General features: G+C 49.5%; 1 protein-coding gene across 1 annotated transcript in view; it reads left to right on the top strand.

Annotated features, from left to right (window-relative positions):
* Window positions 1–905: 905 nt before the first annotated feature.
* Window positions 906–26839, top strand: part of HCN3 (hyperpolarization activated cyclic nucleotide gated potassium channel 3) — a 45020-nt gene continuing 19086 nt past the window's right edge. The window contains exon 1 of the mRNA XM_082275722.1: window positions 906–3297. Within this exon, the coding sequence (XP_082131848.1) occupies window positions 1259–3297 (2039 nt within the window). The 5' untranslated portion in view covers window positions 906–1258. The remainder of the gene's footprint in view (window positions 3298–26839) is intronic.

The following is a 26839-nucleotide window of genomic DNA, read 5'->3' as shown; positions in this document are numbered from 1 at the left end:
TCCCCTCCTGTCGGTTATCCCGCTCTTCTCCCATTCCTATATCTTGCTCCCCTCCTATCCATCATCCCGCTCTTCTCCCATTCCTATATCTTGCTCCCCTCCTATCCATCATCCCGCTCTTCTCCCATTCCTATATCTTGCTCCCCTCCTATCCATCATCCCCCTCTTCTCCCATTCCTATATCTTGCTCCCCTCCTATCCATCATCCCGCTCTTCTCCCATTCCTATATCTTGCTCCCCTCCTGTCCATTATCCCGCTCTTTTCCCATTCTTCTATCTTGCTCCCCCCCCCCCCCCTGTCTATTATCCAGATTTTCACCCATTTTTCTATCTTGCTTCCCTCCTGTCGGTTATCCCACTCTTCTTCCATTCTTTTATCCTGCTCCCCTCCTATTCGTTATCCAGCTCTTCTCTCATTCCTATATATTCCTCCTCTCCTGTCTATTTTCCTGCTCTTCTTCCATTCTTTTATCCTTCTCCCCTCCTGTCTATTATCCTGCTCTTCTCTCATCCCTATATATTCCTCCTCTCCTGTCCATTATCCTGCTCTTCTCTCATCCCTATATATTCCTCCTCTCCTGTCTATTTTCCTGCTCTTCTCTCATTCCTATATATTCCTCCTCTCCTGTCTATTTTCCTGCTCTTCTCTCATTCCTATATATTCCTCCTCTCCTGTCTATTTTCCTGCTCTTCTTCCATTCTTTTATCCTTCTCCCCTCCTGTCTATTATCCTGCTCTTCTCTCATCCCTATATCTTCCTCCTCTCCTGTCTATTTTCCTGCTCTTCTTCCATTCTTTTATCCTTCTCCCCTCCTGTTCATTATCCTGCTTTTCTCCCATTCTTCTATCCTGCTTTCCTCCCCTCTATTGGCATTGTGGTTGCCTCTTCCTCCCGTTCCCCAGCATCCTCCTGCGTGAGTCTGGTAGCATCTCTACCTCCCGTTATCCTTTCCTCCTTCCTCTCTCTCCTCCCTCACTGTCATCGCTCGCCTCCCTGCACCCTCCCTCCTTCCTTTCATGAGACCTCTTTCTGTTGCCTACCTAGCCTCAGTCTCCGACTCTCCTCCCTCCAGTCACCTCACCTGGGTGTGTGCTCAGGCTCACTCTGCTTTCCCGTTACAGAATGTCATGGAGATAATGAGCTTATTTGGTGTTCTTCAGTGTGGAGGGCAGAGCCGGGCTGTGCAGGGAGGCAGGCCGGAGCCCTCGCACTGATCGAAAATATGGGGACCCCAAGGAGGACCTCTGACTGAGCACCATGGAAGCTAGGAATGGGCAGCACTCCCAGGCCAGCCATATGATGGTGGATGGAGAAGCCAGCATGGCAAGAGAAGAGGTGACAGCAGTGCCCAGCATCCAGAGCACAGGACCTGCTCAGCATCTTCCTTCCTCTGGAATCGGACAGAAGATTCCCACTCCTGGAGTCAGTCAGTACCCTCCGACCTTCACTCCGGGTCCTTTCAGTGCCGGACATAGCCAGAGAACCCCTGTCACCGGGCCTTCGCTCGCAGAACCAAACACCCCCTCCCCTGCAGCCCCCCAGCACTTTCCAGGTTCAGGACAGGCTACAACTACGCCCGCTCCCTCCGATAGCCATGTGTCCTCCAGAACAAACCAAACTTCTGTCCCAGGAACAAGCCCAACTCCTTTTTCTGAACCGAATCAGCAGGCTGGTGCCCCGTTGTATAGTAAGACTCCATCTAGAATGTCTCCGGTTCCTACGGCTACCCTGCTTCCTTCCCCCACACCTGTGCAGCCTCGTACCCCAGGAGCAATGCAATCCTCTGCCAGACCCCTCTTACCGCCTTCTGTCCCAGGACCTGCTACAAGACCCACGCAGCCTCCAACCCTGGAACCAGCGCCACCCTTTACCCCTGGACCCTTACAGCCCAACTCCCTCAGAACCATACAGCCATTGGTCACTGGACCTGTGCAACCCGCAGGGATTGCCTCTCTGGGACACACACCTTCAGGGCCCACTCTTCAGCCTTCAGCCTTTGGACCCGCACAGTCTCCCGCACAAGGTACCTTTCAGCCTCTGCCCACGAATTCCGCACAGCCCCCAATTAGTGCCACAGAACAGTCACAGATTTCTGGTGGAGCAACCATACCGATTCCGAAACAGACTGCAATCCCCAGACCCAACCATACGTCAGCTTTTTACAAGCCTGTTTCTGGACTACAGCAACCTCCTCCATTAAGGCCCACTCAGCCTCCTGTCCCTGGAGCAGCTCAGCATCCTAACTTTGGACCTGGTCAGCCTCCTGTACCAACCACAATGGCAGGACCTACCCAGTCCTTTAGTCCAGGTCTTTGTCAGTCTCCTTCTCCGACTCCTGCTTCTCATCAGCCTTCTATACCTACACAAAGCCAACTTCCTTCTTCAGGGACCAACCAAATTTCTGCCCTGGCATCCAACCAGCCTTCTTTTTCTGGACCCAACCAAACATCTGCCCTGGCCTCTAACCAGCCTTCTTTTTCCGGACCCAACCAAACTTCTGCCCTGGCCTCCAACCAGCCTTCTTTTTTCGGACCCAACCAAATGTCTGCCCTGGCCTCCAACCAGCCTTCTTTTTCCGGACCCAACCAAACGTCTGCCCTGGCCTCCAACCAGCCTTCTTTTTCCGGACCCAACCAGACTGCTGCCCATTCGCCCAACCCATCTCCGGTTCTAGGAAGTTCTACAGTACTCAGCCAAACTTCTGCCCATGGATCCAATCAAAGTTTTGTTAAAGGATCAAGCCAAACGGTTTCTCCTTCCTCCAACCAAACCTCTGCCCCATTACCTAACCAACCTTCGGTTACTGGATCCAACCAATCTGCTTCTCCTTCACCCAGTCAGACAGCTGCTGTCTCACCCAACCAGCCGGTTACAGGGCCTAACCAAACTCAGACCTCAGGAAATGGTCAGCAACCAGGCCCCTGTCAGCCCAATGTTCCTGGGTGCAATCAAACTCCAGCTTCAGGGCCACGCCAGCCCTCTGTCACAGGCCTCAGTCAGACATCTTCAGGACTCAACCAAACTCCAGGCCTTGGCGAAAGCCAATCTCCAGGTTCAGGCCTCAGCCAATCATCAACGCCTGGGGTGAGCAACCTGGTTCCCAAGTCTGAGGCCCCAGAGCAGATCGAGTCGGAAGAGTCGAGCACCTTCATGCAACGCCAGTTTGGGGCCTTCCTTCAGCCGGCCGTCAACAAGTTCTCTCTGCGGATGTTTGGGAGTCACAAGGCGGTGGAGATTGAACAGCAAAGGGTTAAATCTGCCGGCTCCTGGATCATCCACCCCTACAGTGACTTTAGGTGAGTGCTGAAAGGTTGTGGCCCTTCCAGGTTTACATCCTGAGGGCCCCTAAGTATTGAAGGTCTGCGCTAGCAAATGTACCCTTCTCAGCATTGATGGTGCCCCAGTTCATATATGTCATCAGTCACCATGTGTTATATGACGTCCCTGGTTATAGGGCCCCAGTTCATATATGTCATCAGTCACCATGTGTTATATGACGTCCCTGGTTATAGGGCCCCAGTTCATATATGTCATCAGTCACCATGTGTTATATGACGTCCCTGGTTATAGGACCCCAGTTCATATATGTCATCAGTCACCATGTGTTATATGACGTCCCTGGTTATAGGGCCCCAGTTCATATATGTCATCAGTCACCATGTGTTATATGACGTCCCTGGTTATAGGGCCCCAGTTCATATATGTCATCAGTCACCATGTGTTATATGACGTCCCTGGTTATAGGGCCCCAGTTTATATATGTCATCAGTCACCATGTGTTATATGACGTCCCTGGTTATAGGGCCCCAGTTCATATATGTCATCAGTCACCATGTGTTATATGACGTCCCTGGTTATAGGGCCCCAGTTTATATATGTCATCAGTCACCATGTGTTATATGACGTCCCTGGTTATAGGACCCCAGTTCATATATGTCATCAGTCACCATGTGTTATATGACGTCCCTGGTTATAGGGCCCCAGTTCATATATGTCATCAGTCACCATGTGTTATATGACGTCCCTGGTTATAGGGCCCCAGTTCATATATGTCATCAGTCACTATGTGTTATATGACGTCCCTGGTTATAGGGCCCCAGTTCATATATGTCATCAGTCACCATGTGTTATATGATGTCCCTGGTTATAGGGCCCCAGTGCATATATGTCATCAGTCACCATGTGTTATATGACGTCCCTGGTTATAGGGCCCCAGTTCATATATGTCATCAGTCACCATGTGTTAAATGACTTCCCTGGTTATAGGGCCCCAGTTCATATATGTCATCAGTCACCATGTGTTATATGACGTCCCTGGTTATAGGGCCCCAGTTCATATATGTCATCAGTCACCATGTGTTATATGACGTCCCTGGTTATAGGGCCCCAGTTCATATATGTCATCAGTCACCATGTGTTATATGACGTCCCTGGTTATAGGGCCCCAGTTCATATATGTCATCAGTCACCATGTGCTATATGACGTCCCTGGTAATAGGACCCCAGTTCATATATGTCATCAGTCACCATGTGTTATATGACGTCCCTGGTTATAGGGCCCCAGTTCATATATGTCATCAGTCACCATGTGTTATATGACGTCCCTGGTTATAGGGCCCCAGTTCATATATGTCATCAGTCACCATGTGTTATATGATGTCACCGGTTATAAGGCCCCAGTTCATATGTGTCATCAGTCACCATGTGTTATATGATGTCCCTGGTTATAGGACCCCAGTTCATGTATGTCATCAGTCACCATGTGTTGTATGACCTCCCTGGTTATAGGGCCCCAGTTCATATATGTCATCAGTCACCATGTGTTATATGACATCCCTGGTTATAGGGCCCCTGTTCATCTCCATTTTCCTCCGCCCTCTTGCTAGGCCCCCCACCCTCTTCATAGTCCCCCCATCCTCTCCATATTTCCCTGCCCTCTCCATAGTTCTCCACCCTCTCCATAATCCCCCCGCCCTCTCCATAGTACCCCTGCACTCTCCATAGTCCCCCTGCCATCTCCATAGTCCCCCCTGCCATCTCCATAGTCCCCCTGCCATCTCCATAGTCCTGCTGCCATCTGCATAGCCCCCCTGCCATCTTCATAGTCCCCCTGCCATCTTCATAGTCCCCCTGCCATCTCCATAGTTCCCCCTGCACTCTCCATAGTTCCCCCTGCACTCTCCATAGTCCCCCTGCACTCTCCATAGCCCCCCTGCACTCTCCATAGCCCCCCTGCAATCTCCATAGCCCCCCTGCAATCTCCATAGTCCCCCTGCACTCTCCATAGCCCCCCTGCAATCTCCATAGTCCCCCTGCACTCTCCATAGCCCCCCTGCAATCTCCATAGTCCCCCTGCCATCTCCATAGTCCCCCTGCCATCTCCATAGTCCCCCCCCCCGTACTTTCTATAGTCACCCTGCCATTGGTCATTATACCATGTGTGAGATTTCGGGGGTTTTCCAATGAGTTTAATCAGGAAATACAGTTTCAGGGAATGATGGTCACTTTTATTGAAAAATAAAACATAAAGTTTACATCCAACACCCCTACATGGGGGTTCCACCATTCCTCCTCAAACAATATACAATAACCCCAGCTTCCTCCCCCCCCTCAAACAATATACAATAACCCCAGCTTCCTCCCCCCTCAAACAATATACAATAACCCCAGGTTTACATCCTGAGGGCCCCTAAGTATTGAAGGTCTGCGCTAGCAAATGTACCCTTCTCAGCATTGATGGTGCCCCAGTTCATATATGTCATCAGTCACCATGTGTTATATGACGTCCCTGGTTATAGGGCCCCAGTTCATATATGTCATCAGTCACTATGTGTTATATGACGTCCCTGGTTATAGGGCCCCAGTTCATGTATGTCATCAGTCACTATGTGTTATATGACGTCCCTGGTTATAGGGCCCCAGTTCATATATGTCATCAGTCACCATGTGTTATATGATGTCCCTGGTTATAGGGCCCCAGTTCATGTATGTCATCAGTCACCATGTGTTATATGACGTCCCTGGTTATAGGGCCCCAGTTCATATATGTCATCAGTCACCATGTGTTATATGACGTCCCTGGTTATAGGGCCCCAGTTCATGTATGTCATCAGTCACTATGTGTTATATGACGTCCCTGGTTATAGGGCCCCAGTTCATATATGTCATCAGTCACCATGTGTTATATGATGTCCCTGGTTATAGGGCCCCAGTGCATATATGTCATCAGTCACCATGTGTTATATGACTTCCCTGGTTATAGGGCCCCAGTTCATATATGTCATCAGTCACCATGTGTTATATGACATCCCTGGTTATAGGGCCCCTGTTCATCTCCATTTTCCTCCGCCCTCTTGCTAGGCCCCCCACCCTCTTCATAGTCCCCCCATCCTCTCCATATTTCCCTGCCCTCTCCATAGTTCTCCATACTCTCAATAATCCCCCTGCACTCTCCATAGTCCCCCTGCCATCTCCATAGTCCCCCTGCCATCTCCATAGTCCTGCTGCCATCTGCATAGCCCCTCTGCCATCTTCATAGTCCCCCTGCCATCTTCATAGTCCCCCTGCCATCTCCATAGTTCCCCCTGCACTCTCCATAGTTCCCCCTGCACTCTCCATAGTCCCCCTGCACTCTCCATAGTCCCCCTGCACTCTCCATAGCCCCCCTGCAATCTCCATAGTCCCCCTACACTCTCCATAGTCCCCCTGCACTCTCCATAGCCCCCCTGCACTCTCCATAGCCCCCCTGCAATCTCCATAGCCCCCCTGCAATCTCCATAGCCCCCCTGCACTCTCCATAGCCCCCCCTGCACTCTCCATAGCCCCCCTGCACTCTCCATAGCCCCCCCTGCACTCTCCATAGCCCCCCTGCACTCTCCATAGCCCCCCCCTGCAATCTCCATAGCCCCCCTGCAATCTCCATAGTCCCCCTGCACTCTCCATAGCCCCCCTGCAATCTCCATAGTCCCCCTGCACTCTCCATAGCCCCCCTGCAATCTCCATAGTCCCCCTGCCATCTCCATAGTCCCCCTGCCATCTCCATAGTCCCCCCCCCCCGTACTTTCTATAGTCACCCTGCCATTGGTCATTATACCATGTGTGAGATTTCGGGGGTGATTTCCAATGAGTTTAATCAGGAAATACAGTTTCAGGGAATGATGGTCACTTTTATTGAAAAATAAAACATAAAGTTTACATCCAACACCCCTACATGGGGGTTCCACCATTCCTCCTCAAACAATATACAATAACCCCAGGTTTACATCCTGAGGGCCCCTAAGTATTGAAGGTCTGCGCTAGCAAATGTACCCTTCTCAGCATTGATGGTGCCCCAGTTCATATATGTCATCAGTCACCATGTGTTATATGACATCCCTGGTTATAGGGCCCCAGTTCATATATGTCATCAGTCACTATGTGTTATATGACGTCCCTGGTTATAGGGCCCCAGTTCATATATGTCATCAGTCACCATGTGTTATATGATGTCCCTGGTTATAGGGCCCCAGTGCATATATGTCATCAGTCACCATGTGTTATATGACTTCCCTGGTTATAGGGCCCCAGTTCATATATGTCATCAGTCACCATGTGTTATATGACATCCCTGGTTATAGGGCCCCTGTTCATATCCATTTTCCTCCGCCCTCTTGCTAGGCCCCCCACCCTCTTCATAGTCCCCCCATCCTCTCCATATTTCCCTGCCCTCTCCATAGTTCTCCATACTCTCAATAATCCCCCCGCCCTCTCCATAGTCCCCCTGCACTCTCCATAGTCCCCCTGCCATCTCCATAGTCCTGCTGCCATCTGCATAGCCCCCCTGCCATCTTCATAGTCCCCCTGCCATCTTCATAGTCCCCCTGCCATCTCCATAGTTCCCCCTGCACTCTCCATAGTTCCCCCTGCACTCTCCATAGTCCCCCTGCACTCTCCATAGTCCCCCTGCACTCTCCATAGCCCCCCTGCAATCTCCATAGTCCCCCTGCACTCTCCATAGTCCCCCTGCACTCTCCATAGCCCCCCTGCACTCTCCATAGCCCCCCTGCAATCTCCATAGCCCCCCTGCAATCTCCATAGTCCCCCTGCACTCTCCATAGCCCCCCTGCACTCTCCATAGCCCCCCTGCACTCTCCATAGCCCCCCTGCAATCTCCATAGCCCCCTGCAATCTCCATAGTCCCCCTGCACTCTCCATAGCCCCCCTGCAATCTCCATAGTCCCCCTGCACTCTCCATAGCCCCCCTGCAATCTCCATAGTCCCCCTGCACTCTCCATAGTCCCCCTGCCATCTCCATAGTCTCCCCCCCCCCCGTACTTTCTATAGTCACCCTGCCATTGGTCATTATACCATGTGTGAGATTTCGGGGGTTTTCCAATGAGTTTAATCAGGAAATACAGTTTCAGGGAATGATGGTCACTTTTATTGAAAAATAAAACATAAAGTTTACATCCAACACCCCTACATGGGGGTTCCACCATTCCTCCTCAAACAATATACAATAACCCCAGCTTCCTCCCCCCCTCAAACAATATACAATAACCCCAGCTTCCTCCCCCCTCAAACAATATACAATAACCCCAGCTTCCCCCCCCCCTCAAACAATATACAATAACCCCTGCTTCCTTCCCCCTCAAACAATATACAATAACCCCAGCTTCCCCCCCCCCTCAAACAATATACAATAACCCCTGCTTCCTTCCCCCTCAAACAATATACAATAACCCCAGCTTCCCCCCCCCCTCACACAATATACAATAACCCCAGCTTCCCCCCCCCCCTCAAACAATATACAATAACCCCAGCTTCCCCCCCCCCCTCACACAATATACAATAACCCCTGCTTCCTTCCCCCTCAAACAATATACAATAACCCCAGCTTCCTCCCCCCCTCACACAATATACAATAACCCCAGCTTCCCCCCCCCTCCTCACACAATATACAATAACCCCAGCTTCCTCCCCCCTCAAACAATATACAATAACCCCAGCTTCCTCCCCCCTCAAACAATATACAATAACCCCAGCTTCCTCCCCCCTCAAACAATATACAATAACCCCAGCTTCCTTCCCCCTCAAACAATATACAATAACCCCAGCTTCCCCCCCCCCCCTCACACAATATACAATAACCCCAGCTTCCTTCCCCCTCAAACAATATACAATAACCCCAGCTTCCCCCCCCCCTCACACAATATACAATAACCCCAGCTTCCTCCCCCCCTCAAACAATATACAATAACCCCAGCTTCCTCCCCCCCCTCAAACAATATACAATAACCCCAGCTTCCTCCCCCCCCTCAAACAATATACAATAACCCCAGCTTCCTCCCCCCCCTCACACAATATACAATAACCCCAGCTTCCTTCCCCCTCAAACAATATACAATAACCCCAGCTCCCCCCCCCCCCTCACACAATATACAATAACCCCAGCTTCCTCCCCCCCTCAAACAATATACAATAACCCCAGCTTCCTCCCCCCTCAAACAATATACAATAACCCCAGCTTCCTCCCCCCTCAAACAATATACAATAACCCCAGCTTCCTCCCCCCTCAAACAATATACAATAACCCCAGCTTCCTCCCCCCTCAAACAATATACAATAACCCCAGCTTCCTCCCCCCCTCAAACAATATACAATAACCCCAGCTTCCTCCCCCCTCAAACAATATACAATAACCCCAGCTTCCTCCAGCCTCCTCGCTCACTCTTTTAGTTCTTCTGCTCGGACCTCAGATGTAGGACCTTCCTTCAGACCACCTCACAGCCCCACATGTGACCTCTGCACCTGTCCCTGCTGTACCACTCCCCCACCCTGGCTTCTGGGCCTGGGGGACCTCCTGTACCTTAGGTGGTGTCCTGAACCATTTTCAGGCCCCTGATGATAAAGGCCATTCATACAGCCTGCTGGTAAAATCGGGACCCCGATTTGGAGGCTTCTTTCTTTGCATACCTCACTACTCCAGAACTCAATCCAGGAGATGCTAAACCCGGAAAATATATTTTATATCTGGTCACTTCTGTATAATATTTCTTACTGTATATCTGGAGAGCAGTGATGTCATAATATACAATATCTCACAAAAGTAAGTACACCCTCACATTTTTTGTAAAAAAAGCGTGTGTGTGGCGGCAACCAGGTGAGGAGTACAAAGACAAGTGTGTCTTCCTACAGTCAGGCATGGTGGTGGGAGTGTCATGGTCTGGGGCTGCCGGCACTGGGGAGCTACAGATCATTGAGGGAACCATGAATGCCAACATGTACTGTGACATACTGAAGCAGAGCATGATCCCCTCCCTTCAGAGACTGGGGGGCAGGGCAGTATTCCAACATAACGACCCCAAACACCTCCAAGATGACCACTGCCTTGCTAAAGAAGCTGAGGGTAAAGGTGATGGACTGGCCAAGCGTCTCCAGACCTAAACCCTATTGAGCATCTGTGGGACATCCTCAAACAGAAGGTGGAGGAGGGGAAGATCTCTAACATCCACCAGCTCTGTGATGTCATCATGGGGGAGGTCTCTAACCTCCACCAGCTCTGTGATGTCATCATGGGGGAGGTCTCTAACCTCCACCAGCTCTGTGATGTCATCATGGGGGAGGGGAAGAGGACTCCAGTGACAACCTGTGAAGCTCTGGTGAACTCCATGCCCAAGAGGGTTAAGGCAGTGCGGGAAAATAATGGCGGCCACACAAAATATTCACACTTTGGGCCCAATATGGACATTGTCACTTAGGGGTGTACTGACTTTTGTTGCCAGCGGTTTAGACATTAATGGCTGTGTGTTGAGTTATTTTGAGGGGACAGTAAATTTACACTGTTATACAAGCTGTACACTCACTACTTTACATTGTAGCAAAGTCTCATTTCTTCAGTGTTGTCACATGGGAGGGGTGTACTTACTTTTGTCAGATACTGTATCTTATATCTGGAGAGCAGTGACGCTATATTGACGACATTTATAGAGATTTGTCTCATATTTGGACTCTGGTGATGTCACAGTTGGTAGACAGGAAGTGTCTGTGTTGCCATGGATAGCATTGTCATTTTGACATCATTCTTATCTGCTGTGAGATGTGATTGTCGGCCAGGTGGAGGACGTGGAGTTGTGGGGTCATACACATTTTATATGAGTTGTATCATTCTTTATGTCATCAAGTAAGTGTACAGACCAGGAAACTCAGTACAGGGATGGTGGGAACCCCTCATAATGGGCACAGCGGGTTTACAGACCCGAGAACTCAGCCCAGGGATGATGGTAACCCCTCATAATGGCCACAGGGATGGTGGGAACCCCTCATAATGGGCACAGCAGGTGTACAGACCCAGAAACTCAGTACAGGGATGGTGGGAACCCCTCATAATGGGCACAGGGATGGTGGGAACCCCTCATAATGGGCACAGCAGGTGTACAGACCCAGAAACTCAGTACAGGGATGGTGGGAACCCCTCATAATGGGCACAGGGATGGTGGGAACCCCTCATAATGGGCACAGCGGGTTTACAGACCCGAGAACTCAGCCCAGGGATGATGGGAACCCCTCATAATGGCCACAGGGATGGTGGGAACCCCTCATAATGGGCTCAGGGGTGGTGGGAACCCCTCATAATGGGCACAGCGGGTGTACAGACCCAGGAACTCAGCACAGGGATGGTGGGAACCCCTCATAATGGGCACAGGGATGGTGGGAACCCCTCATAATGGGCACAGGGATGGTGAGAACCCCTCATAATGGGCACAGGGATGGTGAGAACCCCTCATAATGGGAACAGCGGGTGTACAGACCCAGGAACTCAGCACAGGGATGGTGGGAACCCCTCATAATAGGCACAGCGGGTGTACAGACCCAGGAACTCAGCACAGGGATGGTGGGAACCCCTCATAATGGGCACAGGGATGGTGGGAACCCCTCATAATGGGCACAGGGATGGTGAGAACCCCTCATAATGGGCACAGCGGGTGTACAGACCCAGGAACTCAGCACAAGGATGGGGGGAACCCCTCATAATGGGCACAGCGGGTGTACAGACCCAGGGACTCAGCACAGGGATGGGGGGAACCCCTCATAATGGGCACAGAGGGTGTACAGACCCAGGGACTCAGCACAGGGATGGGGGGAACCCCTCATACTGGGCACAGCGGGTGTACAGACCCAGGAACTCAGCACAGGGATGGTGGGAACCCCTCATAATGGGCACAGGGATGGTGAGAACCCCTCATAATGGGCACAGCGGGTGTACAGACCCGGTAACTCAGTACAGGGATGGTGGGAACCCCTCATCATGATCTCTCCAATCCAGAGACAGAAGATGGTGTCAGGTGGTGGGACTCTCCATCATCCATCAGCTCAGATATATCAGGTATGGGTGGGGAGGGCTTGTGAAGAGTCTGACATCATCTTGGTCCCGGTGGATGGATGTGGTGGGAAGATGGGAGTCTGGCTGATGAGGAACGATCTGTTGCCTTGTTTTCTGCTGACTAATCCTCGCCGTCTGTTTCAAAGCTCCTCTCTGGGCGTTTTACTGACTCTCTGCAGTCTCCTTCGTCTTCCTTCTCTCCCTCTCTTCACCAGTCTGGCCTCAGCTTCTTCTGGCCATGTCTGCCCTCATACTCCTCCATGGCTGTGTATACTGGAGCCATGAACACCTCCTCCCGTGGTTTCCATCTGCTGGGCCTTAGGGGAGTTGGCCTGGTGGAGTTGCCTGAGTTTCCTTTTCATTGCCGCACACTCAGCATTTCCCAGGGGACTGAGGGGTGTTCCCGGCCGCCTGGGAAATTGTTCCTATCCAGTATGACATGGACCGGTCATGGATGTGGTTAGAGAAGGAGCAGCCAAATTAGCCGAGCAATTCTTTGAGTAATCGGAAAGGTATCACTTACCTCAATATTCTTTTTAGGCATCTGTAAGGGACATTCTTCCCACTGACCACCAATGTAAGGGACATTCGTCCCACTGACCACCAATGTAAGGGACATTCTTCCCACTGACCACCAATGTAAGGGACATTCTTCCCACTGACCACCAATGTAAGGGACATTCTTCCCACTGACCACCAATGTAAGGAGCATTCTTCCCACTGACCACCAATGTAAGGGACATTCTTCCCACTGACCACCAATGTAAGGGACATTCGTCCCACTGACCACCAATGTAAGGGACATTCTTCCCACTGACCACCAATGTAAGGGACATTCTTCCCACTGACCACCAATGTAAGGGACATTCGTCCCACTGACCACCAATGTAAGGGACATTCTTCCCACTGACCTCCAATGTAAGGAACATTCTTCCCACTGACCACCAATGTAAGGGACATTCTTCCCACTGACCTCCAATGTAAGGAACATTCTTCCCACTGACCACCAATGTAAGGGACATTCTTCCCACTGACCTCCAATGTAAGGGACATTCTTCCCACTGACCTCCAATGTAAGGAACATTCTTCCCACTGACCACCAATGTAAGGGACATTCTTCCCACTGACCTCCAATGTAAGGAACATTCTTCCCACTGACCACCAATGTAAGGGACATTCTTCCCAATTTTGTTTATTAAAAGTCTTGCAATCAATAAGCATAAAATCAATATACATAAATAAATATATACATATTTACATGAAAAGGGGAAAAAAAATACATAGCAAATTCTGCTCTCAAATAAAGACTGCCTTTACAGCAAAAACAAAACTCACATCATGAAACACATCATTACCGGGAAAAAATAATCTTAATAAGACTCACACCACCACACCAGACATCAAACCTGCGAGGTCAAGAAACAAAACCACCCCCATTATGCATGCAGCCCTTCTTCAAAAATGAAGATATTAACCAACAAAAGCTAAGGGCGTGAAAGAAATAGCATAGGAAAAAAGCTTTTCACCCAGAGATGGACAGTTCACCAAAAGCAGGTCTGATATTCCTCCACGCCCTTATCCAGACCGCTCGAGGCTCCCTGCCCTTCTCAAGACCCCGAATCTTCCCAACCTCACCAAGAATATCGTACACCACCACCTCGACAGGGAGGACTTTCTTCCGCAGGGTAATCTGGCACCGTGCATTCCACGTGAAGTAACGGACAACTATACTAACTAGAAAAAGTGTATCCAAATCAAAATCCCAGCGAGTCGGGAATGCCCCGTACACCCACTCCGCATAACTCATGCGATAGAGAAAGGGGATGCCTAGAGCCCTCCCCACCCTTTTATACACCTCTATGTTAAAGGGACACTGGAGCAAAAAGTGGTCCATAGACTCCACTTTACCAACACACTCCGCTCTAGGACAATCCCGATCATCCACAGGGCGATGCTTCAGGTTCCCTCTCACATAGAGCCTTCCATGGAAAGCGAGCCAGGCTTGATCCCTAAACTTCAAAGGGATTCTTCCTAAGTTAATTAAACGCAACCCCTCCCTCATTACGGGGCCTGGGCAATCCCTTAAGGTCAGCGACACACTGAAAGCAGAGCCCAAAATCCTCTTCTCCAGAAGCTTTCTGGGGAGGGACTTGATATCCCCCACTGTCACCTGCCACTGCCTAAGTATTTTCAGACACGGGGCAACATAAGCCGGAAGCTTGCCATGTCGGACTCTCAGACTTTTCACTGGCCCGCCATCTTCCCAGCATCGCAGAAAAGGCCTAAACCAAGATTGAAAAATACCCACCCATCCCGGCGGGGTCTCTGCTAACATATTACCAAGATTATACTTTAAAAAAAGCAGAGAAAAGAAAACTATAGGGTTGACCATTCCTAGACCACCCTCCCGCCTGGACAGGTAAGTTACATTGCGTTTGATCAGGTTCAGCCTATTTCCCCATAACAGTTGGAAAAAGCAGCTGTACACCCTTGCATAGAGAGATTCCGGCAAGATACAGACAAAGCTGACATATAAAAAGATTGGGATCAGGTAAGTTTTAATCAAGTCAACCCTTTCCCTCAAGGAAAGTTTCCATTTCTTCCAGCTTGCCACCTTGGCATTGGCATTCAACAACCTGCTTTCCCAATTTCGATGACCATAGTCACCAGGACCAAATTTGATGCCCAACACTTTAATTTCCTGCTGGGGCTCTGGGAAGGCATCCGGAAGTTCGAAGCTTTCACCCTCCTCACCCATCCAGAAAACTTCACTCTTTTCATGATTGATTTTAGAGCCAGAAGCCTCAGTGTACTGCTCTATCACAGAGACCACCTCCTGCGCCTCCTCCATCCCAGAGATAATAACAGACACATCATCGGCATAGGCCACGACCTTCAAAGGCGGCACACCAGCAATGCCCAAAGGCACCCCACACAACGATCCACTCTCTAACCTTCTTATGAAGGGATCGATTGCGAATACATATAGCAGGGGGCTCAAAGGACACCCCTGGCGCACCCCAGAGCCAACCTCAAAAGGCCGTCCAACCCAACCATTAACAAGTGGGAAGCTCTCAGCCCCTTTATATAATGTTTTCAGCCAATCAATAAACCTCCCCTGCAGGCCGTATCTACCAAGTAGCAAATACAGGTACTCATGATTGACTCGATCAAAAGCCTTCGCCTGATCCAATGCCAGCAAGTACTTTCTCCATCCAGCAGCCCTGCATCGCTCCAAAGCCTCCCGGACAGCTAAAATTGCTGAAAAGGTACTTCTGCCCTGGACCGAGCAGTGCTGATGATTGGACAACAAATCGCCTGCTACTGACGACAAGCGCCAAAAAAGAATCTTCGCCAAGATCTTTCTATCAACATTGAGAAGACTGATGGGGCGCCAGTTCTCAATTATTGAGGGGTCTTTACCTTTTGACAGAAGAATCACAGCGGATTGCCTCATGGAGGGAGGGAGAGAACCCTCATCTAAACAGCTGTTATAAACCTCCGCTAAAAAGGGAGCCAGAATGGACTTAAAACACTTGTAAAATTCAGCTGTCAACCCATCTGGCCCAGGCGACTTTTTGGTAGCCAGCTTCTCTATAGCACGAACTACCTCATCCGCTGAAATTGGTTCTGTCAAATCCATCAAAGGCAATGTATCATTTCCCAATCCTGGAGTAGAATCCAGAAAGCTTTCCATCCTGTCCCGACTAAGGTCCTTTCTTCCCAGAAGGTCTGCGTAATATGACCTGAAGATCTCCAGGATCCCTGATCTGGACTTCACCAGGGAACCCGTACTATCCCTCAGACCTATGACCGTCTTAACTGCTATGCCTTGCTTACAGTTCTGGTAAGGATCAGGCGAGTGATATTTCCCATAATCTCTCTCCAGAACCAAGGAGGCATGCCGGTCGTATTGACACTTCCTAAGAAGAAGCTTTACCTCCGAGATCTCCCCTGGATCTCCTCCATACGAGACAAGACGATCAAGCTTCCTCCGCAAATGCTGGTAGGCAATATACATACCAAGCTGCTTCTTCTTACTTATGGCCTTGAAAAGTCCAATCGCCCTTTGTTTCACAAGCTCCCACCACTCTGACTTACTGCTGCAAAAGTCCAGAATAGAAACCTGTGCCTGAAAAAAATCCTCAAAGGATTGTCTTACCTCTACATCTTCCAGGAGAGCCGAATTCAGTTTCCAGGTACCCCTTCCCCTGGGTGGAGTGTCCGAGGCATTCAGAGTCACAGACAGCATACAGTGGTCAGAGAACTCCACCGCCCTCAACTCAGGAGCCGAGAAAGCAGAGTTCTCCTTTAAAAAAAACCTATCTATCCTACTCTGACTATTCCCTCTCTGAAACGTGAATCCCGTGCTGCCAGGGCAGTGCTTAATGTGCACATCTACCAGGCCTGCTTGTCTAACCATATCTCTAAGAAAAACGCTATCATAACTCAGCCTGTCTATGGAGACCCTCCTGTCTTCAGGCCTAATTATGGTGTTAAAGTCACCTCCAAAGACAACCTGCTGGGATGTAAAAAGGAAGGGCTTGATCTTTGTGAAGAGGCATTTCCTGTCCCATTTTGACTGCGGTCCATAGATATTGATCAGGCGCAGGTCCTGCCCCCTAACAGAGACGTCTAAGACCATGCATCTCCCCATTTCTACCTCAATTATCCGCCGGCACGTTACCATATCGGTTTTAAAAAGAACCGCAACTCCGCTGCAAGGCTCAGCCGCAAGAGACCAAAAGGAGGGACCGCATCTCCACTCCCTTTTTGCTAGATGGACATCGGCCAAAGTATTGAGCCAGGTCTCTTGCAAAAATAAAATCTCAGCATCAAACTCACTGAGCAAAAATAAGGCAATATCACGAGCTCTTGCAGATTTCACGCTGGCGACATTAATGGTCGCCACCTTTATCAGAGCGGGCACTGCCATCAGGATGATTGGGGTAGTCGTTTCTTAACCTCCACCACACTCTCATCACCCGAAACAGCTCTCTTTACACTATGTGACTCCCCCTCATCCATAGATGATAAAGTAGATAAATCGGATACTAACTCCTCCCCTGATAAAACCGAAAATGTGTTGCCAAGAGGAACCCCTCCTGGCTCTAACTGTAAGGAAGAAGTGACCGCTTTACTGGTCTTCCTCTTCTTCTTTTTCTTCCTCTTTGTCCTCTCCCACCCCTCATCATCCGAATCCTCCACAACAGAGGGTGAGACATGGGACATGGACACCCCTCCCTCAACCCCATCGACCCCACCACCATCCAGCACCCCTGCACCCTCTTGGCCGCGTTTGCGGTGTCGAGAGACAGGGACTGGAGGTGGAGTAGGCCGAGGGGGAAGATCCACTATACCCGCCCCCCCAGCAGCTTCCGCTAGTCTGGAGGATCTACGCACAGTAGATGTAGGAACAACAGGAGGGACAGACTCAGGGACCACATCACTAGGGGAAACAGAATCTGACACAACAGACACAGACTCAGGGACCACATCACTAGGGGAAACAGAATCTGACACAACAGACACAGGAGGGGCAACAACAATTTCCTCTCTAACTTCAGCTGCTTCATCTTCTTTATCAAGCCTCTGCAGCTCAGTCTCCAATCCTGGCAAGTTATGCAGTGCCTCTGGGCACTGGCTATATGGATGACCCAGCTGCTGGCACAAATTGCACCGAATCTGGGTGCATTCTCTGGCCAAATGGCCTAAATCCTGGCACAGTGAGCACTTCTTGTGGGTGCAGGACGATGCAAAGTGGCCTTTATCACCACATTTATTGCACACCTTAGGCTGACCTTGGTAGAAAATGGTCAGCCTATCCCTACCCAGAAAGGCTGAGCAGGGAAGGTGCTGAACTACATCGCCCAGCACCCCCAATTTTAGCGACACTGTCCAGGCCCCTGTCCATATCCCATGCTCATCAAGGACCTTCCGCAGTGGAGTGAGGACCTCGCCATATCGGCGTAGCCATACTAATAAATCAGCCTCTGGTATGGATTCGTTACGCACCAAAATGGTCACTGATTTTATCAGAGGCTGTCTTGAGATCACTTTTGGCACCAAACCACTCCACTGCTGAAGGCCCTTGCACCTCCTAAATCTCTCCCAGAAGAGATCCAAACTTTCAGGTTTTACAAACGACAAATCAAATTCATAACTCCCCACCGGGCAAATTAAAGCAAAAATATCACAAGCTTTAAACCCCATTTCCAAAATCAACTCAGCCACCCTCCCCCTTACTGGCGGAGTTCCATCCCCCACCCACCTCAACTGTACCACATTCCTCCTCCTATACCCACCAAACCTCCCTGAATTTTGACTAATAACAGAATTCCCACCACCCACCCTGGTGTGACTCCCCAAAGCTGAAGCATAGCTTCCAACATTCCTCCCAGCAGAAAATCCATCAGTTTTTTTTAAATTATCTGACACACACTTAGCAGATAACGATTGCACAGATTCGGGATTGATCTGTGCAATCGAATCTTTCCTCTGCTGAGCAGGAGGAGAAATGTCATTTTTATTTTTCCCAGCATTACTAACCCCTTCACCACCACCCACCACATTCATTGCTTTAACATTGTCATTTTTTATACTTGCTGGGATACTTATTATTGCTGTTGTCTTCACAGCAGAATCCATAGTTGCTGCTGCACTGGTAAGAACTCCAGCTGTCATCTTCTCTTCCACTAGGACAGGGTTTTCAGCTGTGGAAATAGCATTCTGTTTTAACACAGCAGCAGGTAAAGCATTGCAGGATATTTCCATTGCTACTTCCATTCCACTTCCAGAACTATGTTGATCCCCTCCCCCATCAGCAATCAGCACTGGAAGACTGGGAGGCTCAGGTGAACATGAAGCAGGCTCTTTGGAGCTGGCAGCCATTTTGCTTGCCGTGGGACTACTGGTCTCAGCCAGACCAGCAAAATCCATGCCTGGGGTGTTTAATGCAGGTCCATCCACATTCGTCTGATGGTCCGGGGCTTGCATGTCTGCACTCGGTTTCTCCACAGCGGTAACTCCAATAGGTAGCTGTATGCAGAGCTCTTTCTCACCTGGGACACCATCCACTACAGCAGATGGGGCAGACATGTTGGATGGCAGCGTGGTGTACTGGGATTTCTCCACCATTACTGGCTTTGCTGGCCTGTATCTCCTCTGCCCATCCTCAGGGATTTCTGATGGATCATCAGAAAATACAAACCTGTCTGCTTTCAGGGGTGACTCCATCTGCTGGATGAATGTCAGGGATCCATGTCCACTCTCAACCCCCTGGCTGGTTGCCGCTGGTGATTCCCAGTTCTGGCATGGGGGGAGAGGTGCAGAGGCAGATGGAGCCTGGTCATCCATTAACTGAGGCTGCTGATCCACAGAACTTGCTGATGCTTGGCTGGTAAAACGCCTCTCATTGTCAAACTTTTCTTTAAATGCTCCACTTCTGTCTTTCAGCCTTTCCAATAATAAAGTTTGTTCCTTTACCTTTTCTTCCAATTCCTGTAACTCAGGCTTCATAGCTGTGCGATTTTTACTCCAGGCCTGGAAATACTTGGTTTTGAAGGATTTGTGTTCAGCCTTCAAAACTTTAAGTTTTTCTTCCGCTCTCCCAATCGCCCTAAAACGATTGATAACCTTCTGGCTGAAGACATCCGCATTCTCATCGGGGCCTGGACCCACAGACAGGTCCTCCACCTCCTCCTCACTAGGCCCCGTGTCATCAGGGGGATCCCTCCCAGGGCCTCCCCCAGGATCAGGCATTGTTCCTGGGCCAAGCTAGCAAGCAAGGCCCAGGCTTGAAAAGGGCTGGATCTCACAGAGAGCTCCTTGGGTGTGTCCTCCTCCTTCTTCCCACTGACCACCAATGTAAGGGACATTCTTCTCACTAATCACCAATGTAAGGGACATTCTTCCCACTGACCACCAATGTAAGGGACATTCTTCTCACTAATCACCAATGTAAGGGACATTCTTCCCACTGACCACCAATGTAAGGGACATTCGTCCCACTGACCACCAATGTAAGGAACATTCTTCCCACTGACCTCCAATGTAAGGAACATTCTTCCCACTGACCACCAATGTAAGGAGCATTCTTCTCACTGACCGCCAATGTAAGGGACATTCTTCCCACTGACCACCAATGTAAGGGACATTCTTCCCACTGACCACCAATGTAAGGGACATTCTTCCCACTGACCACCAATGTAAGGGACATTCTTCCCACTGACCACCAATGTAAGGAGCATTCTTCCCACTGACCACCAATGTAAGGGACATTCTTCCCACTGACCACCAATGTAAGGAGCATTCTTCCCACTGACCACCAATGTAAGGGACATTCTTCCCACTGACCTCCAATGTAAGGGACATTCTTCCCACTGACCACCAATGTAAGGGACATTCTTCCCACTGACCACCAATGTAAGGAGCATTCTTCCCACTGACCACCAATGTAAGGGACATTCTTCCCACTGACCACCAATGTAAGGAGCATTCTTCCCACTGACCACCAATGTAAGGGACATTCTTCCCACTGACCACCAATGTAAGGGACATTCTTCCCACTGACCACCAATGTAAGGGACATTCTTCCCACTGATCACCAATGTAAGGAACATTCTTCCCACTGATCACCAATGTAAGGGACATTCTTCCCACTGACCCCCAATGTAAGGAACATTCTTCCCAATTTTGTTTATTAAAAGTCTTGCAATCAATAAGCATAAAATCAATATACATAAATAAATATATACATATTTACATGAAAAGGGGAAAAAAAATACATAGCAAATTCTGCTCTCAAATAAAGACTGCCTTTACAGCAAAAACAAAACTCACATCATGAAACACATCATTACCGGGAAAAAATAATCTTAATAAGACTCACACCACCACACCAGACATCAAACCTGCGAGGTCAAGAAACAAAACCACCCCCATTATGCATGCAGCCCTTCTTCAAAAATGAAGATATTAACCAACAAAAGCTAAGGGCGTGAAAGAAATAGCATAGGAAAAAAGCTTTTCACCCAGAGATGGACAGTTCACCAAAAGCAGGTCTGATATTCCTCCACGCCCTTATCCAGACCGCTCGAGGCTCCCTGCCCTTCTCAAGACCCCGAATCTTCCCAACCTCACCAAGAATATCGTACACCACCACCTCGACAGGGAGGACTTTCTTCCGCAGGGTAATCTGGCACCGTGCATTCCACGTGAAGTAACGGACAACTATACTAACTAGAAAAAGTGTATCCAAATCAAAATCCCAGCGAGTCGGGAATGCCCCGTACACCCACTCCGCATAACTCATGCGATAGAGAAAGGGGATGCCTAGAGCCCTCCCCACCCTTTTATACACCTCTATGTTAAAGGGACACTGGAGCAAAAAGTGGTCCATAGACTCCACTTTACCAACACACTCCGCTCTAGGACAATCCCGATCATCCACAGGGCGATGCTTCAGGTTCCCTCTCACATAGAGCCTTCCATGGAAAGCGAGCCAGGCTTGATCCCTAAACTTCAAAGGGATTCTTCCTAAGTTAATTAAACGCAACCCCTCCCTCATTACGGGGCCTGGGCAATCCCTTAAGGTCAGCGACACACTGAAAGCAGAGCCCAAAATCCTCTTCTCCAGAAGCTTTCTGGGGAGGGACTTGATATCCCCCACTGTCACCTGCCACTGCCTAAGTATTTTCAGACACGGGGCAACATAAGCCGGAAGCTTGCCATGTCGGACTCTCAGACTTTTCACTGGCCCGCCATCTTCCCAGCATCGCAGAAAAGGCCTAAACCAAGATTGAAAAATACCCACCCATCCCGGCGGGGTCTCTGCTAACATATTACCAAGATTATACTTTAAAAAAAGCAGAGAAAAGAAAACTATAGGGTTGACCATTCCTAGACCACCCTCCCGCCTGGACAGGTAAGTTACATTGCGTTTGATCAGGTTCAGCCTATTTCCCCATAACAGTTGGAAAAAGCAGCTGTACACCCTTGCATAGAGAGATTCCGGCAAGATACAGACAAAGCTGACATATAAAAAGATTGGGATCAGGTAAGTTTTAATCAAGTCAACCCTTTCCCTCAAGGAAAGTTTCCATTTCTTCCAGCTTGCCACCTTGGCATTGGCATTCAACAACCTGCTTTCCCAATTTCGATGACCATAGTCACCAGGACCAAATTTGATGCCCAACACTTTAATTTCCTGCTGGGGCTCTGGGAAGGCATCCGGAAGTTCGAAGCTTTCACCCTCCTCACCCATCCAGAAAACTTCACTCTTTTCATGATTGATTTTAGAGCCAGAAGCCTCAGTGTACTGCTCTATCACAGAGACCACCTCCTGCGCCTCCTCCATCCCAGAGATAATAACAGACACATCATCGGCATAGGCCACGACCTTCAAAGGCGGCACACCAGCAATGCCCAAAGGCACCCCACACAACGATCCACTCTCTAACCTTCTTATGAAGGGATCGATTGCGAATACATATAGCAGGGGGCTCAAAGGACACCCCTGGCGCACCCCAGAGCCAACCTCAAAAGGCCGTCCAACCCAACCATTAACAAGTGGGAAGCTCTCAGCCCCTTTATATAATGTTTTCAGCCAATCAATAAACCTCCCCTGCAGGCCGTATCTACCAAGTAGCAAATACAGGTACTCATGATTGACTCGATCAAAAGCCTTCGCCTGATCCAATGCCAGCAAGTACTTTCTCCATCCAGCAGCCCTGCATCGCTCCAAAGCCTCCCGGACAGCTAAAATTGCTGAAAAGGTACTTCTGCCCTGGACCGAGCAGTGCTGATGATTGGACAACAAATCGCCTGCTACTGACGACAAGCGCCAAAAAAGAATCTTCGCCAAGATCTTTCTATCAACATTGAGAAGACTGATGGGGCGCCAGTTCTCAATTATTGAGGGGTCTTTACCTTTTGACAGAAGAATCACAGCGGATTGCCTCATGGAGGGAGGGAGAGAACCCTCATCTAAACAGCTGTTATAAACCTCCGTTAAAAAGGGAGCCAGAATGGACTTAAAACACTTGTAAAATTCAGCTGTCAACCCATCTGGCCCAGGCGACTTTTTGGTAGCCAGCTTCTCTATAGCACGAACTACCTCATCCGCTGAAATTGGTTCTGTCAAATCCATCAAAGGCAATGTATCATTTCCCAATCCTGGAGTAGAATCCAGAAAGCTTTCCATCCTGTCCCGACTAAGGTCCTTTCTTCCCAGAAGGTCTGCGTAATATGACCTGAAGATCTCCAGGATCCCTGATCTGGACTTCACCAGGGAACCCGTACTATCCCTCAGACCTATGACCGTCTTAACTGCTATGCCTTGCTTACAGTTCTGGTAAGGATCAGGCGAGTGATATTTCCCATAATCTCTCTCCAGAACCAAGGAGGCATGCCGGTCGTATTGACACTTCCTAAGAAGAAGCTTTACCTCCGAGATCTCCCCTGGATCTCCTCCATACGAGACAAGACGATCAAGCTTCCTCCGCAAATGCTGGTAGGCAATATACATACCAAGCTGCTTCTTCTTACTTATGGCCTTGAAAAGTCCAATCGCCCTTTGTTTCACAAGCTCCCACCACTCTGACTTACTGCTGCAAAAGTCCAGAATAGAAACCTGTGCCTGAAAAAAATCCTCAAAGGATTGTCTTACCTCTACATCTTCCAGGAGAGCCGAATTCAGTTTCCAGGTACCCCTTCCCCTGGGTGGAGTGTCCGAGGCATTCAGAGTCACAGACAGCATACAGTGGTCAGAGAACTCCACCGCCCTCAACTCAGGAGCCGAGAAAGCAGAGTTCTCCTTTAAAAAAAACCTATCTATCCTACTCTGACTATTCCCTCTCTGAAACGTGAATCCCGTGCTGCCAGGGCAGTGCTTAATGTGCACATCTACCAGGCCTGCTTGTCTAACCATATCTCTAAGAAAAACGCTATCATAACCCAGCCTGTCTATGGAGACCCTCCTGTCTTCAGGCCTAATTATGGTGTTAAAGTCACCTCCAAAGACAACCTGCTGGGATGTAAAAAGGAAGGGCTTGATCTTTGTGAAGAGGCATTTCCTGTCCCATTTTGACTGCGGTCCATAGATATTGATCAGGCGCAGGTCCTGCCCCCTAACAGAGACGTCTAAGACCATGCATCTCCCCATTTCTACCTCAATTATCCGCCGGCACGTTACCATATCGGTTTTAAAAAGAACCGCAACTCCGCTGCAAGGCTCAGCCGCAAGAGACCAAAAGGAGGGACCGTATCTCCACTCCCTTTTTGCTAGATGGACATCGGCCAAAGTATTGAGCCAGGTCTCTTGCAAAAATAAAATCTCAGCATCAAACTCACTGAGCAAAAATAAGGCAATATCACGAGCTCTTGCAGATTTCACGCTGGCGACATTAATGGTCGCCACCTTTATCAGAGCGGGCACTGCCATCAGGATGATTGGGGTAGTCGTTTCTTAACCTCCACCACACTCTCATCACCCGAAACAGCTCTCTTTACACTATGTGACTCCCCCTCATCCATAGATGATAAAGTAGATAAATCGGATACTAACTCCTCCCCTGATAAAACCGAAAATGTGTTGCCAAGAGGAACCCCTCCTGGCTCTAACTGTAAGGAAGAAGTGACCGCTTTACTGGTCTTCCTCTTCTTCTTTTTCTTCCTCTTTGTCCTCTCCCACCCCTCATCATCCGAATCCTCCACAACAGAGGGTGAGACATGGGACATGGACACCCCTCCCTCAACCCCATCGACCCCACCACCATCCAGCACCCCTGCACCCTCTTGGCCGCGTTTGCGGTGTCGAGAGACAGGGACTGGAGGTGGAGTAGGCCGAGGGGGAAGATCCACTATACCCGCCCCCCCAGCAGCTTCCGCTAGTCTGGAGGATCTACGCACAGTAGATGTAGGAACAACAGGAGGGACAGACTCAGGGACCACATCACTAGGGGAAACAGAATCTGACACAACAGACACAGACTCAGGGACCACATCACTAGGGGAAACAGAATCTGACACAACAGACACAGGAGGGGCAACAACAATTTCCTCTCTAACTTCAGCTGCTTCATCTTCTTTATCAAGCCTCTGCAGCTCAGTCTCCAATCCTGGCAAGTTATGCAGTGCCTCTGGGCACTGGCTATATGGATGACCCAGCTGCTGGCACAAATTGCACCGAATCTGGGTGCATTCTCTGGCCAAATGGCCTAAATCCTGGCACAGTGAGCACTTCTTGTGGGTGCAGGACGATGCAAAGTGGCCTTTATCACCACATTTATTGCACACCTTAGGCTGACCTTGGTAGAAAATGGTCAGCCTATCCCTACCCAGAAAGGCTGAGCAGGGAAGGTGCTGAACTACATCGCCCAGCACCCCCAATTTTAGCGACACTGTCCAGGCCCCTGTCCATATCCCATGCTCATCAAGGACCTTCCGCAGTGGAGTGAGGACCTCGCCATATCGGCGTAGCCATACTAATAAATCAGCCTCTGGTATGGATTCGTTACGCACCAAAATGGTCACTGATTTTATCAGAGGCTGCCTTGAGATCACTTTTGGCACCAAACCACTCCACTGCTGAAGGCCCTTGCACCTCCTAAATCTCTCCCAGAAGAGATCCAAACTTTCAGGTTTTACAAACGACAAATCAAATTCATAACTCCCCACCGGGCAAATTAAAGCAAAAATATCACAGGCTTTAAACCCCATTTCCAAAATCAACTCAGCCACCCTCCCCCTTACTGGCGGAGTTCCATCCCCCACCCACCTCAACTGTACCACATTCCTCCTCCTATACCCACCAAACCTCCCTGAATTTTGACTAATAACAGAATTCCCACCACCCACCCTGGTGTGACTCCCCAAAGCTGAAGCATAGCTTCCAACATTCCTCCCAGCAGAAAATCCATCAGTTTTTTTTAAATTATCTGACACACACTTAGCAGATAACGATTGCACAGATTCGGGATTGATCTGTGCAATCGAATCTTTCCTCTGCTGAGCAGGAGGAGAAATGTCATTTTTATTTTTCCCAGCATTACTAACCCCTTCACCACCACCCACCACATTCATTGCTTTAACATTGTCATTTTTTATACTTGCTGGGATACTTATTATTGCTGTTGTCTTCACAGCAGAATCCATAGTTGCTGCTGCACTGGTAAGAACTCCAGCTGTCATCTTCTCTTCCACTAGGACAGGGTTTTCAGCTGTGGAAATAGCATTCTGTTTTAACACAGCAGCAGGTAAAGCATTGCAGGATATTTCCATTGCTACTTCCATTCCACTTCCAGAACTATGTTGATCCCCTCCCCCATCAGCAATCAGCACTGGAAGACTGGGAGGCTCAGGTGAACATGAAGCAGGCTCTTTGGAGCTGGCAGCCATTTTGCTTGCCGTGGGACTACTGGTCTCAGCCAGACCAGCAAAATCCATGCCTGGGGTGTTTAATGCAGGTCCATCCACAT

This window comes from Pelophylax lessonae (assembly GCF_965119305.1).
Source record: "Pelophylax lessonae genome assembly, chromosome: 13".
NCBI classification, from domain to species: domain Eukaryota; kingdom Metazoa; phylum Chordata; class Amphibia; order Anura; family Ranidae; genus Pelophylax; species Pelophylax lessonae.
This window is presented reverse-complemented; position numbering and strand designations above follow the sequence as displayed.